Raw genomic sequence first — 14,487 nt, 5'->3', positions numbered from 1 at the left:
ATTTGCACAATGTGCCAGAAGTTGACTTTATTTTTTAAAAAATGCAAACATAATCATAAGGGCTCTTGTGGTGATCTGATGGAAGGGGAGGGGATGTTCCCTCATGAGCCACTAATCCCTAATCCCAGCAGGCCAATTACAGAAAGGGTGCATAGGGAAAGTAATGAGGATTTCTTCCATGAGGGTCTCTGGGATACATGCCAAGAGCAGCCAGAAGAATTGAGAGGGACAGAGGAAGAGACAGCTCTTTGCAAGGCACTGAGTGGGCAATTGTGTGTTGAGAGTACTGGAAATTCCTTCCACCCACCCTCTGTGGCTTATTCTCAGTGTGACTTAGTATGATGTCCAAAATCACCCATTGTATTCAGTGGGTCCAATTGTAAATAAGTGCACACAGATTTGCCAGCCTTCATTTATTTCTCACATTTATGTATGCCCTTCATCTAAGAAGGAAAAGGTATGTAGTTGAGTTTGCCACACTTCATCTTGATGAGAAACTTAAACTCATGCAACGTAACCCACACTGAATATAGGTTGAGAGTAGGCTGTCCTTGAACTCTGGCTTCTGGTTGAAACATGGGTTATCTTGTCTGAAACCAGCTGCATTAATCACACTTTGGTTTCTTAATCACAAACAACCAATGATTTGCTGTTAAGGTGTGAACTGTGAGTTGTTTGAGGTGATCAAATGATGGTTTGTTAACACAGCTGCATTGGACAACATAACCCATGATTCAGAAAAAACCTGGCTCGGTGACAACCTATATTCAGCCTTTCAGCATGGGCTGTTGTGTTTTCTGAACCAACTAGCTCAGGTCAGTCAGTGATCTTTTTGACTGAGCAAAGATTTCGACCCTGGTTCCCCTGTTCAAGTTTGACAAAAGAATAGGTTTTTCATTCAAATCCAAAACATACTAACTTGAACTGAGTTGTATTGAATTCAGTAGTGTTTATATCCAAGTGAATTTGCACAGCTGGAGAATTAAGTCTTTTTCTGAGAACCTGTAAAGAGCATATGTATTCTCTAGGAATGTTACAGTATTGATATAAGAGTAATATTTATTTAGGCCACTGAAATTGCCAGGTAGTGGTAAATAGAAGTGAACATATTTATTCTCGTTGCTGGTATTTATATCAATCTGAATTCTATTCCACTTCTGCACTGTCATCAGATCATAGTTAACCTGCCTCTCAAGCCTGCTGTAATGCAGCCTTGTGATTAAGCACCAACGTGGTAGCAATAGGGAACAAAAGAATTATATGTTGGCAAGTGCACCCAGCATAGAAAACTTCACACCTAGTGTAGTCATGGATTGTGATGCTACAGGAAGGACAGAGCTCCCTCCCACACCAGCAGACCGAGTCCATATATTGTGGGGCTTTGATACAAGGCTGTTTTAATACCTGACAATCCTCTCTAGCTACCTTTGCCTCAATATGTTTTTAGGTAATAAAGTAGAACCTGTGTTTAGCCTGCTATGTGTGAATACTTTTCATATAGGAGATGAGGCGATATGAATTGGTTGTTCAGTATATTATGGCTTGTGGTTTTCCATTTGTCCTATAGTCTTTGATCTTGTATGTAATCTCCCTAATTAATCCACATGACATAGTTTATAAGCATTCAAAGAAAAATGTAGTGCCATTCACTTGGCAAGAAAGAAATAGCTACTGAAACTTTCGGAGCCTTCCTTTTACTTATGAGAGGGCAACACTGTACACATGCATAAAATCTCTTTATTTTCATTTTTGAAAGGGAAAGGCAGGAGAACTAAACCAGCTGTTAAATGAAGCCAAATCAATGCAAGAAAAGGCTGTTGCTTTTCAGCAAGAGAGAGACCAAGTTATGTTGGCACTCAAGCAAAAACAAATGGAAACCAGTGCCCTACAGAATGAGGTATGAGATGAAATGAGTGAGTGAAAGAACATGGGTAGATGAGGGTGAAGTGAGAAGAGCTGAGGAAATTTATTTATTTATTTATTTAAAACATTTTTATGCCGCCCCCATCGCAACAAAGCCTCGGGGTGGCTCACAACAAGAACAAAATATACAAATATAACAAATTATACAATAAAAATATTAAAACCCGGTGCATCTCGGCTTAAAAGATTTAAAGTCCTATAAATACCAATAACAGTTAAAATAAGTTTTAAATAAAAAGGTCTTAGCCTGGCGCCAAAAAACAGATAACGACGGCGCCAGGCGGACCTCTCTGGGGAGCGCATTCCATAGATGGGGCACCACCACAGAGAAAGCCCACCTCCGGGTACTCGCCCTCCTAATATTCACAGAAGGTTCCCGGAGAAGGGCATCTGTTGCTTATCTCAAGGGGCGGGAGGGCATATATGGACGCAAGTGTTCCTTTAGATACCCAGGACCTAGGCCGTTGAGGACTTTATAGGTCATAACCAACACCTTGAATTGGGTCCGGACTTCAATCGGGAGCCAGTGGAGCTGACGGAGAACTGGGGTTATATGAGAACAACGCCCAGTCCCCGTCAGCAACCTGGCAGCTCTGTTCTGCACCAATTGAAGTATCCGGACCGTCTTCAAGGGTAGCCCCATGTAGAGCGCGTTACAGAAATCTAATAGGGAAGTTACCAATGCGTGTGTGACTGTCGCCAGGCAGTCGTTCTCCAGGAAGGGACGCAGCTGATGGATCAGCCAAAGCTGAAGGAAAGTGCTCCTCGCCACCGCTGTCACCTGAGCTTCTAAAGACAGCTCAGGGTTGAGGAGCACTCCTAAGTATCCTTCTTTATATGCAGTTGCAGCATTTGCGTGATAAGGAGCAGCGGCTAAGTCAAGAATTGGAGAGATTACGCAATCACCTTTTGGAAAGGGAAGACACTTCCACACGTGAAGCTTTAGCAGCTGAGGATCGGGAAACTAAGCTTAAAAAGAAAGTCCAGTTTTTGGAAGAAAAGCTACAGTCTTCTTCAACAGCAGTGGAAAATGCAAGGTGAATACTTGTTTACTTTAGTATTGGCAATATGCTAGTAGTTTTGTGGGAGAATCAGTTTAAATTACATTAATTGTGTTCCTATCCATATATCTTATTGCCACAGGAGTTTTTTTTCTTTGCCATCTTTAATTCCAGATTGAAACCTGTATTGAAAATACACATTTCTGCTAATTTAAGTCATTTTAATTTATCAACACACAAAATCTAAGTCTCTAGAAAATGAAAGGCAAATACTTGTTTACAGTATACAAGTAGAATTGGTTCCAGAATAGAATTATTGGGTTTTCTAACAGTAGTTTTCTCTGCTAGGGAGTTCATTAGCTCTTTTTTAAACATAAAATAGTTGAAACTGTCTTTCCTGAAAGAATATCTACAGAAGCTGTTTTCATGTTACATTTTGAGTTCATAGCTTTAACTATCAGAGTTCAAAGATACAGGGCCTTCAAAAGTGAGTATTTTAGAACCTGGCTGATTGATTTTATATATTTTACTTGAAGTCATCAGGCTAGTATGCAGGTGGAATCCTTGCAAGAACAGTTGGACCTTGTTACTAAGCAAAGAGACGAAACTGTGCTTCAGCTAACCATTTCTCAAGACCAAGTGAAACAGTATGCTTTGTCACTGACCAACCTGCAGATGGTGCTAGAGCAATTTCAAAGGGGTAAGTTAACTCTCACTTGTTATGTGAAGCTTGCCATGGAAATCTTTTATCTCAAGACATAACAGTATTGTGGTAATTAAATCTTTCCAATGAGCTGTTTTCTGAAATATCTTATTTAGATAACTGAAGTCCCTTTATGAACAGCTGATAAGTGAAGTGAATCTATTTTATTTTTAGAAGAGAAAGCCATGTATTCAGCTGAGCTACAGAAACACCAAAGGCATTCTGCGGAATGGAAAAATAAAGCAGAGCAACTAGAAAATAAGGTGGTTTCATTGAAGGTAAGTTGAGGTGGTTCTATAATGCACCCTTATTTTTTATGGCAAACAACCAGAGTAATGATTAAATGTTGGGGTAGAGTGGAATTTGATTTGGGCAAAAGAGACTGAGGTGGTTGGCATGACATGACAGCTCATCATAGGTTGCAATTTCATAATAGCTGTCACCATGTGCTGCACTGGATGTTCTTAGCAGAAAGGTAAGAATAAAAAGTAAAGAAAAGGACTTAGGAGAAAGTTGATGAATACTTAATTATGCTAATGAATATTTTGTTTCAGAGGCTATGTATAAATTTTGAACTAACTTTTTTTTGTTGTTCATTTACCTGAAACAGTAGAGTTTTTAAGCCAAGTCTTGCTTTTTGGTAGCTATATTATCACAGCAAACAGATGCCATAATCTCCTCCCTCATCTTGCAGGAAAAGTTAGAGGAAGCAAATGCAGCACTAGATTCTGCATCAAGACTAACAGAACAGCTGGATCTTAAAGAAGAGCAAATTGAGGAGCTCAAGAGGCAAGGTAACAGGATTGTTTTAAAAAATACAAACAAATAGAGGTTCCTTTTAAACATAGGTATTTAATTGAATTAAACCTGTTTATTTTAGTGACCAACTGATACGTTGAATAGGATGTTAGAAAATAAAATGCTATCTCCAGCATTATGTCACTTCTATGATGAGAGGTTCCCTTCCCCTCCTCCCCCTGCATGCCCCTCAAATATGCCTCAGAGGAGCACATAGCTACATGGGAGAGGGAAAACTCAGTCCAACAGTGGAAGGACATAATTAGATATAATATGAAATATTCTCCCTCCTGGTTTCTTAACATTTCCCTGGACAGCATCTGTTTTTTATTATAGAACTGTAGAAGCAGCTCAATTGTTAAGGTGAATGTATTTCTCCAGCACCATATCATAACTCATGGACATTATGCATAAAACCAAGGCATTTTTTTCTCTACATAGGAAAGTTGGGAAGGGCCAATCAACCTTTTCAGAGATATCATCTAATCAAATTTCAGAAATTCATCATGAATCCTGGCTGTGTCAAAGCAGTTAAAAAATTGCAGTCAAGGTCAGATGTCCCATCTTGCAACCATTTTTATGCCCACCCAGAATATAATTTACATGTTTTCCATTGGGACTGCTTGAATTGATTATGTCAACATTCAAGAATATTGCAATGATGTGCCTTTAGCTAAGTTTGTGATGATCCATTTGGTTGGATCCAAGTTTCCACCCATGCAATACAGTTTATCTGGCCCTTCTGTCCCACTGCAGCCCTCTGTGTCTCCCTGTGAGGCATGAAAAGGGACTTAGAGAGCTGCAGAGACAGGGGGAATCAGTTAAATAGGGTGTACCTTGCACAAAATGGAGTGCCTTTCTGTTCAGACAGTGCCTTTTGTATCCACTAAAGTAATATAGTCCTCTTGTTAGTAGTTTTCAAAGTTCCTATTTTTAAATTTGCCATTTAACTAAGTGCAGGTGGTACAACTCATGTTTGTCTGGAAGGCTGAATCATCCCTTATGGAACTTCCCAGTATATTACAGAACAAGCATGCAGGAGCAAGTTGTATTTGTAGAGGAGGGAAAGTGAACTGGCGTGGTGGCACATTTGCCCACAGCATGCTGCCATGTCTCTCTGTGTGTACATTGGTTTTGTTATCTCTGCTGCATTCACTTGATGGCACACAGTCTTGAATGAAACTGTGGCATATAATTCACTGTTGTAATAAACCTCTCAGGCTCAGTTTTAGCCCCCACCACAAAGTGAACAACAATATGTCTAGTAGCCACTTTAAACTATTATGCAAATTGTGGAGACAATAGAAATCAGGAGAAACATAGAAGGTGTAGTAAAATGTTCTGCCTTGAAGATTATTTAAATAATACACCCAGTTCCCCAGTTACGAATGTCCAAGTGAAGAACAACCCCTGCTTACGAACAAGCTAACCCGAAAGTCCCGCCTTGTCCTTGAGTGGCAAGCAGGCACGCATGGGTGGTAAGCACTGTGCCAGGCAGCAAGGAGAAGGAAAGGAGGAATGGGAAAGGAAAGAAGGAAGGAGGTAAAGGGAAGGAAGAGGGCAAGAGAAAAGAGTGGCACCAGCAAGCCGCAAACTTGGAACTAGAAAGCAATTCCATTCTGCACCCTGACTTTCCAGCACCAGGTCCTTTCTCTCCAACACCAGTCCCATTTCCATTGTCTTTCAGTTAATGTTAGGCTTAATCTTAGCTTAAGGGTTAACCTTTAATAATCTTTTTACAATTTTTTCTATCTAAACTGTTTTAAGAATTGTACTTTGTCTACACATACATACAGATGCTCGCTCGCTCTCTCTTCAGGACCTGTAGTCACTTTATTCTTTCTGTATTATCATTATTAAAATGCTGTACTGTGTTTAAGATGTTTTAGAGTATATGGAAGTGTTTCTTGAGAGTTTTATATGCTTTTTATATATGTGATCCATCTTACATACACATTCAGCTTCTCAGGAACTGAGAACTTGGGAACTGGTTATACTTATAAAGGGTTTTCCATACCTTAAATCATAGTATAATTTCTAAGTATTTTAGAGTCACAGTGAAGTGAAAATTGTTCCTTTCCAGTCCTGAGAAGAATCCCGTAAGTAGATAAAATTTGTTTGACTTTTTAAAAGAAAATTAAAGTGAAAATGTGAGGCACAGATGCACCAATGGGCATGGGAATTTTAAGTTAACATCCTGAGCACCTGTGCTATATAAGGAGTGAATACTACAAGGGGAAGACCTCCAGATGTATTGAGGTGCAAGTCCAGGTGTCATCTCAGATGTTTGCCATTGCTAGTTGGGGCCTATGGGAGGTGCAGTCAAATACAGCTGAAGGGTGGCAGTTTGCCTTCCGTGTCGTGGATGGTATGCTTGCTTATAACATAGCCTCCTTTTTGGATTAAACACTCCAAAAGGTTGATTAAAAGCTGTTGTAATATATTTTATTTAATACGCAGTTTGGCCAGACAGCAGAAAGATTTGCCAGGAGAAACATAAAAAACCCCCACAGTGCAAAGATAATAGTTTTTGTTATGTGAAAGAACTTAAATTAAATATACAAAGAACATCTATGCGGGCTGCTTTACTTTTCATAAGCCAATTTGAGATTAATGATCTCTTTGCAGTACTGTCCAAGCATATAAATAGGTTTTCTATTTTGGTGAAACATAATTAAGGTTCTTTTTACAGGGATATTATTTATAACATAGCTATGCCTTAATGGTCCTTTCTGATAGTGGACATTTGGTATGATGTTGAGTGAAAAATTGGCAGTATCAGCTAGTCTAAGCATAATGACAAACTCCACAAACCCCTCCTCATGCAAGTTTATTATTAGCCTTCATGTTAACCCTTGATTCTTATATGTTAGGGAGAGTTCTTTGGACTGTTGTTGGACTAAAACCCAGATTTTCCAAGGCAATCCAACATTCTAACCACTACACCCTAACATGAAAGTATCAAAGTTCAGTAAGTTCATTGGAGACACAGTAATGGATATAAGTGATGCAGGTTCTACAGAGTTTTCCAGTATGTTTAGATTGGGAGTTGGGGGCATTATCAGATTTATTTTAGTTTCAATTTTTAGCCTACAGATGGCTCAAAGCTGTTTACAACAAAGCCCTATCACAATACTCCAGATACATCTTGTTCTTTAAATTTGTAGATGACTATCTCAGCCCATATCTGAGGTTGGAATTTTGTCAGGAACAAAGGCATCAGGAAAGCAGTGTAGCTATTTTCTTATCTCCTGCAGCAGAGTCCCAGCAACATTGTTTGGCTGTTTACTGTGCCTTTTAAGGGAGGGACACTTTTTCATTTTTGAAAAACTGCTAAAATTCTGTTAGAATTTTGCTAACATTCTAGTTAGAAAAGGACATTTAAAGCAGCTTACACTCAATTGAAAACATTACTTAATATGTAGGGTTCTCTTGCTATGATTGTAAAGGAAAACGAGGGACTACACCTTCTCTTCCAGTAGATACTTCTGGAGCAACTGTCACCATTAGATAGGAAAACAGTGTTTTGGGGTCACGGAGGCAGGGGGATGTAAAGAGATTTGGCCACAGTGGATCAGCAGCCACTGCACAAGAATCTATGATGTTTATGACTGGAATTAATACATTCCAGCAGTGTGTTGGCATTCTGTCCTTTCTTAGGATAATACCATGCAAAGCACGCACAGCATTCTGCAGCCAGGGACATTTGATGTGTTACATGTTCATACTTCTTTTTACTTCTTGAATTCTCTGTTGGAATTGGCAGACACAACTTCTTTTAAATTTACATAGCCTTGTAATCAGACTGTGTAACTATGTTAGGGTTCGCAAGTGGGTCAGTTGGCAGGTCAACTATTCAGTGAGACCACAATGTTGGTGGCAGTGTACCAAATTTCACTGTGGCATAATTTGCTAGTGAATGCAGGTGTAAGGATCCTTGCTAATAAATTACACCATAATGAAATTAAGTAAGTTGTTGGCCTTGCAACAGTTTGGGGGAAATGTAGCTGCATAGCAAAATTGCTCCTGTAGGTCACTAGCTATACCTGCAGCCATTTCCATCTCCAAACAGGAACTCAAGGCATTATCCATGACAAAGGATACTGCCTCAATAAGTGGCATCATATAAGGCAGCATATATCCATGCATAGTTCCATCATGCTTGCTATAAGAATCAGGTAAACCTTCCATGTTATGTAGTTGTCTACTCTGTAAAGCTCATGTGAAGAATTGCTCTAAAAATGTAGTGACTACTGGAAGAACTGAAGGTACTGATTGAACGCAGGGGCATCATGTCCTTAGAGCCAGCAGGACATTAAATTATGAAGAGTTAGAGGAAAACCCCCCCCCTTTTTTTTTGTTCTAATAAAATTAATGCTTTAAGCATACTTGACCATTATTTGGCCAGGCAATGAATAACAGCAAATGTCAAGCTGTTCCTCTAAACTCATATAGTGGAAGCAGTCCATGTTCATGCTAGGATCACTAGGCTGTTTGACACTATATTAATTAATTAATTACTACTGAGTTATTCATTTAGGATGCAAGCCAATGCATTTTTTGACAGAAAGAAACCCTTCAACTCTCAGCATTCCCCAGCCACCTGTGCTGGGAGATGCTGAGAGTTGTAGGACATCTTTCTGTCTAAAAATGGATTGCGTTGCACCCTTAAATTATCAGAATCTGAGATAGTTTGATAGTGGGCAGATTGTACCTCTTAGTAAGCTTCAAACCCTACTGGAATGAGTTAATATACATTTAGGATTCAAAAGTCTCAGAAGTATCATTTTAGAATAATAGAATATTAGAGTTGTTCCTGCCTCCTGCTTAATACAGGACTGCCAGTTAAAGCGTCCCTGACAGATGGCTCTCCGACTGCCTTTTGAATGCCTCCAGTGTGGAAGAGCCCACATCCCTTTTAGGTAATTGGTTCCATTGCTGTACTGCTCTAACAGTCTGGAGGTTTTCCTGCTGTCTAGCCCGAATCTGGTTTCCTTGAGTTCATTATTCTGTGTCTTGCACTCTGGTATGTTTAAGAAGAGATCCTGGCCTCCTTCTGTGTGACAGCCTTCAGTGCTATCATATGTCCCCTCAGTCTTCTCTTCACCAGGTTGTACATGCCCAGTTCGTTCAGCCTCTCCTTAAAGGACTTGGTTTCCAGACCCCTGATCATCCTTGTTCTCTTCTGACCCCCACCCTCATCCCAACTTGCCTACATCCTTCTTGAAGTGCAGTGCCCAGAACTAGATGCATTACTCAAGACTGTGTCTAACCAGTGCCAAATAGAGGGGAACCAGCACCTCATGTGATTTAGAAGCTATGCCTCTGATAATGCTGCCCAAAGTATCATTTGCATTTTTTTGCTGCCACATCATATCATTGACTCATATTCAATTTGTGATCTACAATACTTCCAAGACCCTTCTCACTTGTAGTACTGTTCAACTGAGTATCCCCCATTTGGCAACTATGGAATTGATTCCCTTATCTTAGTTATAGAACGTGGTATTTGTCCCTAATAAGTTTCCTTCCGGTGCTCTCAGTCCAGCATTCCAGCCTATCAAGATCACTTTGAATTTTGTTTCTGCCTTCCAGAGCATTAGCTAACCACCCAATTTTGTCTCATCTGCAAAGTTGGTCAGCATTCCCTGCATTAATAAAAATTTTGAAGATCACTGGTTCCAGAACTGAGCCCTGTGGTATCCTGCTCATTACCAGTCTGAGAAGGTGCCATTGTGACGCACTCTCTATATAATATTACTTATCTAAACAACTAAGCAAAAAATGGCCAGTTCTCAGAATTCCCTCCCTCTTTGACTTTATTGCCAGCATTTTGTTAGACTTTATTATGAATAATAACTGGAATACTAGGCAGGGTCATGTGGCAAAGGACTGGCAGTTCTCAGTGGTGCCTCTGAGCTGTGTAAGAGAAAGTAAGTGGACATTAGTCTGGAAGGTGAGCAAGACATTTCTCACTCCAGAAATGGAGACTACCAAGCCAGTAGACGGGTTTAGACACATTCCCAGTAGTGTATCTCAATGTATGCCATTCAATTGCTGCCATAATTCAATTGCTGCCATTTATTCCTATAGGAGAAAAAGAAAATATTATAACCAGATTAACAGTTTTGCAATACAAAATCTGCCAACCATCCCAGTACTAATTAAAATGAGCCACAGCAGCAGTGGTGGGAAAGGCGAAATATACTACCTACCCTGCCAAGATCGCAGGGCATTTTCCTCTTGTGAGTTGGCTTATGTCATCTTCCTCTTCCTCGCCACCTCAATAACAACCCTATAAGGTGCGTTAGGCTGAGAGTTACTGAGGTCCATGGTAAGTTTGCTATCAACAGAGGCTAGGGCTGAGTTCAAAAAAGCCAGTCAGGCTATCAGTGGCTTTAGTGATGGATGGAGGTCTGGGGACAAAACTCTCCATCTTGAGTTTCTTCCATTCTTCATTACGGCTTTTGCTACTGTAGTTGGTAGGACTTCTTGTAGTACAAGGCTTGCTTCATTGTTCGTGAAGGGAATTGAGATTAGGTCAGAGAAAGAACTCTTCCTCCTCAACTTCCTTTGTGGTTAACTCAACAGCAGTGATCAACATCTTGGCAAGTGTGCCAAAAGGATAGCTTTGAAAAAAAGAGAAATACAAGTCTCTCTTTAAAGCACCCATTTGGCACAAATTATGGTTGGGAAATGTTAGCAGGATTGTGTAAGGGAGTGCAACTAACTAACTAACCCTCCCACCAGCCCTCAGACATGACAGGCCTTTAGCTAGTTTCCTTCCCTTCAAATAAAGGAAGTTGTATTCAAAAATATTATTTATACAAGAAAACATATAATGTCCTTTTGAACAATGGCCAGAGACATTCCCAGACAAAATTTCTTGGCCCAAACTGCTGAAGGATTTTATTTTTATTTTTGGCAAGAGAATTATATTAATGGTAGTACGTAAGATGTACCAGATGCATGTTTTTGCATTTTATTAAATGGTTAACAAATTGCAGGAGAATATAGCCAATGTCTAATATAACAAAAGCCCATGATGGAATTTAGTCCTGTTCTAATGGTTTTATACCAATTAAATATTGTATCCTTTCATAAGCAAATTATATGACTGAATAAGATGGGTTGAGGGAGAGGGTGCTTGTTGATTACACAACTACATTAGAATTGCATGGTTGTAATTAATTCTAGATGTGTTATATGTTACTGAACCTGTTGCTTTTATGGAGATGATACAGTAACAAGACAATCTGTTCCTTTGTTTTTCATTTATATTCTGCCTTTCCTGCAAAGATGTCAAAGTGGCATATATGGTCCACCTCCTCCCCCCAAACCTCCTGACAGAGTTACCTGTCAGGTTGATTGAGCTGGACAGACTGACCAAATATGCCTAGAAAGATATTCATGGCTGAGTAGGAATTTGAAGTTGGGTCTCTCTGGCACTCTAATGAAGGGAGTTCCAAGATGGCATTTACAGAACTCTAGGAACCTACTCTACTAGACCTCAAAAAGGACTCCAACATGATATCCATGGGCCCCAGAATTTCTGATTATATTTTAATATACATGCATATTTAAATAATTAAAGTATTAAAATAATATTGAAATGCATATAGCTTTCTAACAAATATAAATAAGCTTTAACAAAAGCAGACCAATATCCAAATAAATATCCACTTGAAGTTGGCATCTGTATGCCACGCATTTAAATATCAAAAGTGTTGTAAGGTCCTCAATTCATTGCAGTATAGGTCGATTTTTATCTTTCCAATTTTGTAATATCAGCTTTTCGGCTGTCAAAATGATGCAGAGAACATGTTTCCCTTTTCATTTGTTAGTTTCCACAGAGCATGTAAATAAAAATTCAAAGGAGCATATATCTGTTAGTTTCTCCCCCAAAATAAGCAAGTATTGGATGTAACTAAAATATATGTTTAAAAAAAGTATCAGCTGTATTGCACCATCTGCAATTAGACAATCTCTTATTAAAGAGATGTGGCAGTGTCCAATAGATACAAAACAAAAGTTTTTCCTGAACAAGATTAAAAAATTTTTTTTGGGGGGGGGTGCCCACAGCAGTTTCTCACATTTCCAGATGTGTCCACTGGTCCAAAGATTTGGGGACACTCTGCTCTAATAGTTTTCCCTTTTGCAATTTCTTTTATGTTAAATGAAAGAGAGCTTTGCTCATTGTTTCAGTATTTCTTAAAATGATTCACGAGTGACCTTGCCCAATTTTGTTATATAATTAGATGACCTGTTTGTTTTAAAGTTTTAATATTCTTATTTACTTTTACACAGGGATTATTTAATACAGCCAAATTATGCTGATCCTTCTCAATCTTCATAATTTTAAGTGGCAACTCTCCAATCATAAGTCTAAATGGTGGCTGTAAATGCAACATTTTTGTCCTCTATTTAAAAAGAGGTGTTGACTGCCACATCTGTTTAAATAAACAAAATATCAGCATGTACACTCATTCTTATTTTTAGAATCAGAAATATATTTGTTCAGACAGCTTCAAGAAGCCTTTATCCAAATTGTTGATTCATTTTGTTAGTATTCCTAAAATTGGACTGGCAGGAATTAATATGACTAATCCAAGTAGAAACAATTTCAAATTCATATATTTAGTTTTATCTGAGATCAGCTTTTGTTGCTACCATGCATCAGTATTTTTGCAAAATGAGTAGATGCCTTCAGCTCATAAAGCTGGTTCCCACAAGGCCTGTTGTCAACCCACCACATTTACGATCAAGTGATGTGTATGAAGAGTAAGAAATGACAGGTTGCAGTTAATGGTTTTCAGGTAAGATAACAATGGATAAATAAAACACCTGAAAAGTAGGCAAAACAGTCAATCTGTTCTCCTTGCAGAATAACTGCTAATCTTGTCTGGGTTTTTAAGCTCCATTATGACTAACAATTTAAAGGTATATCCAGACTCATGTGTTAACCCCAAATAGCAGTGATAACCCCAAATAGCAGTTCTTCATTAACCTATTAGACAAATTTTTTTTAAAATCCCTGCACAGTTGGACATTTCTCACTGTATAGTAGCATATATTGAATACTATTGAATGGGTTTCCAGAACATAACCCAAACTGAGTAACTAATGGTATCTTGTGAATCCATGTTGTATATGCAATCTGTCTATTTCCCTGCCCAAATATCCTGCTTAGCCCTGGCTAAATCCCTATTTTAAAAGGAAAACTCATCTCTGACAGCTTCCTGAACTGTTAGGGAAATAGGGTTAGATATACTATTCCCCTTTCTCAAACACATGGAGTCTTGGAAAAGAGTGGATATGGTACAGGTACTAGAAACTGAGATGGGAACATTAAACACCCCAAGAATCTTGCCACAAAGAAGAGGGAAGTCTCCAAACCGTTTTTGAGAGCAAAGATCTCTTGTGGCTTTGTTTTCCTTTGACAGCTTACCTTTTGGCAGCTGTCAAGGGAGCACAAAGTAAAAAATGAACCTATATGCTGCCTCTCTGGGTGAATGCCTGTGGTTGGTACCTGGTGCACTTTGACAGCAAACATTTATTTATTTGTTTGTTTGTTTGTTTGTTTGTAGTTTTTGTATGCTGTCCCATTCGCATGAGCCTCGGGATGGCTTCCAATACAATAAATAAACAGGCATATAAATAGTACATGTAAAATCCGGATTCACCCTGGCTGTAGAAATTGAAACCAATAAATAATATTAACAGTTATTAAAACATTGTTTAAATAAAAACGTCTTGGCCTGGCACCAAAAAACAAATAACGACGGCGCCAGGCGGACCTCTCTGGGGTGCGCATTCCATAGGTGGGGCGCCACCACAGAGAAAGCCCTCCTCCGGGTACTCAATCTCCTAATGTCTTTCACAGAGGGTTCCCAGAGGAGGGCCTCTGTTGCCGATCTCAAGGGACGGGAGGGCAAATATGGAAGCAGGCGTTCCTTTAGGTATCCAGGTCCCAAGCCGTTAAGGGCTTTGTAGGTGATAAGCAGCACCTTGAATTGGGCCCGGACTTCGATGGGGAGCCAGTGAAGCTGGTAGAGGACTGGG

The 14,487-nt window shown here is 39.3% G+C and overlaps 1 protein-coding gene across 2 annotated transcripts in view; it reads left to right on the top strand.

Annotated features, from left to right (window-relative positions):
* Positions 1 to 14,487, top strand: part of TRIP11 (thyroid hormone receptor interactor 11) — a 50,523-nt gene that overhangs the window by 20,656 nt on the left and 15,380 nt on the right. For both annotated transcript variants that reach the window (XM_044435953.1, XM_044435952.1), the window contains exons 11-15: positions 1,757 to 1,897; positions 2,767 to 2,960; positions 3,461 to 3,624; positions 3,802 to 3,905; positions 4,322 to 4,421. In XM_044435953.1, coding sequence (XP_044291888.1) covers positions 1,757 to 1,897; positions 2,767 to 2,960; positions 3,461 to 3,624; positions 3,802 to 3,905; positions 4,322 to 4,421 — 703 coding nt within the window. The remainder of the gene's footprint in view (positions 1 to 1,756; positions 1,898 to 2,766; positions 2,961 to 3,460; positions 3,625 to 3,801; positions 3,906 to 4,321; positions 4,422 to 14,487) is intronic.

This window comes from Varanus komodoensis, unplaced genomic scaffold (genome assembly GCF_004798865.1).
Source record: "Varanus komodoensis strain SLA01 unplaced genomic scaffold, ASM479886v1 scaffold3, whole genome shotgun sequence".
NCBI lineage: Eukaryota > Metazoa > Chordata > Lepidosauria > Squamata > Varanidae > Varanus > Varanus komodoensis.
This window is presented reverse-complemented; position numbering and strand designations above follow the sequence as displayed.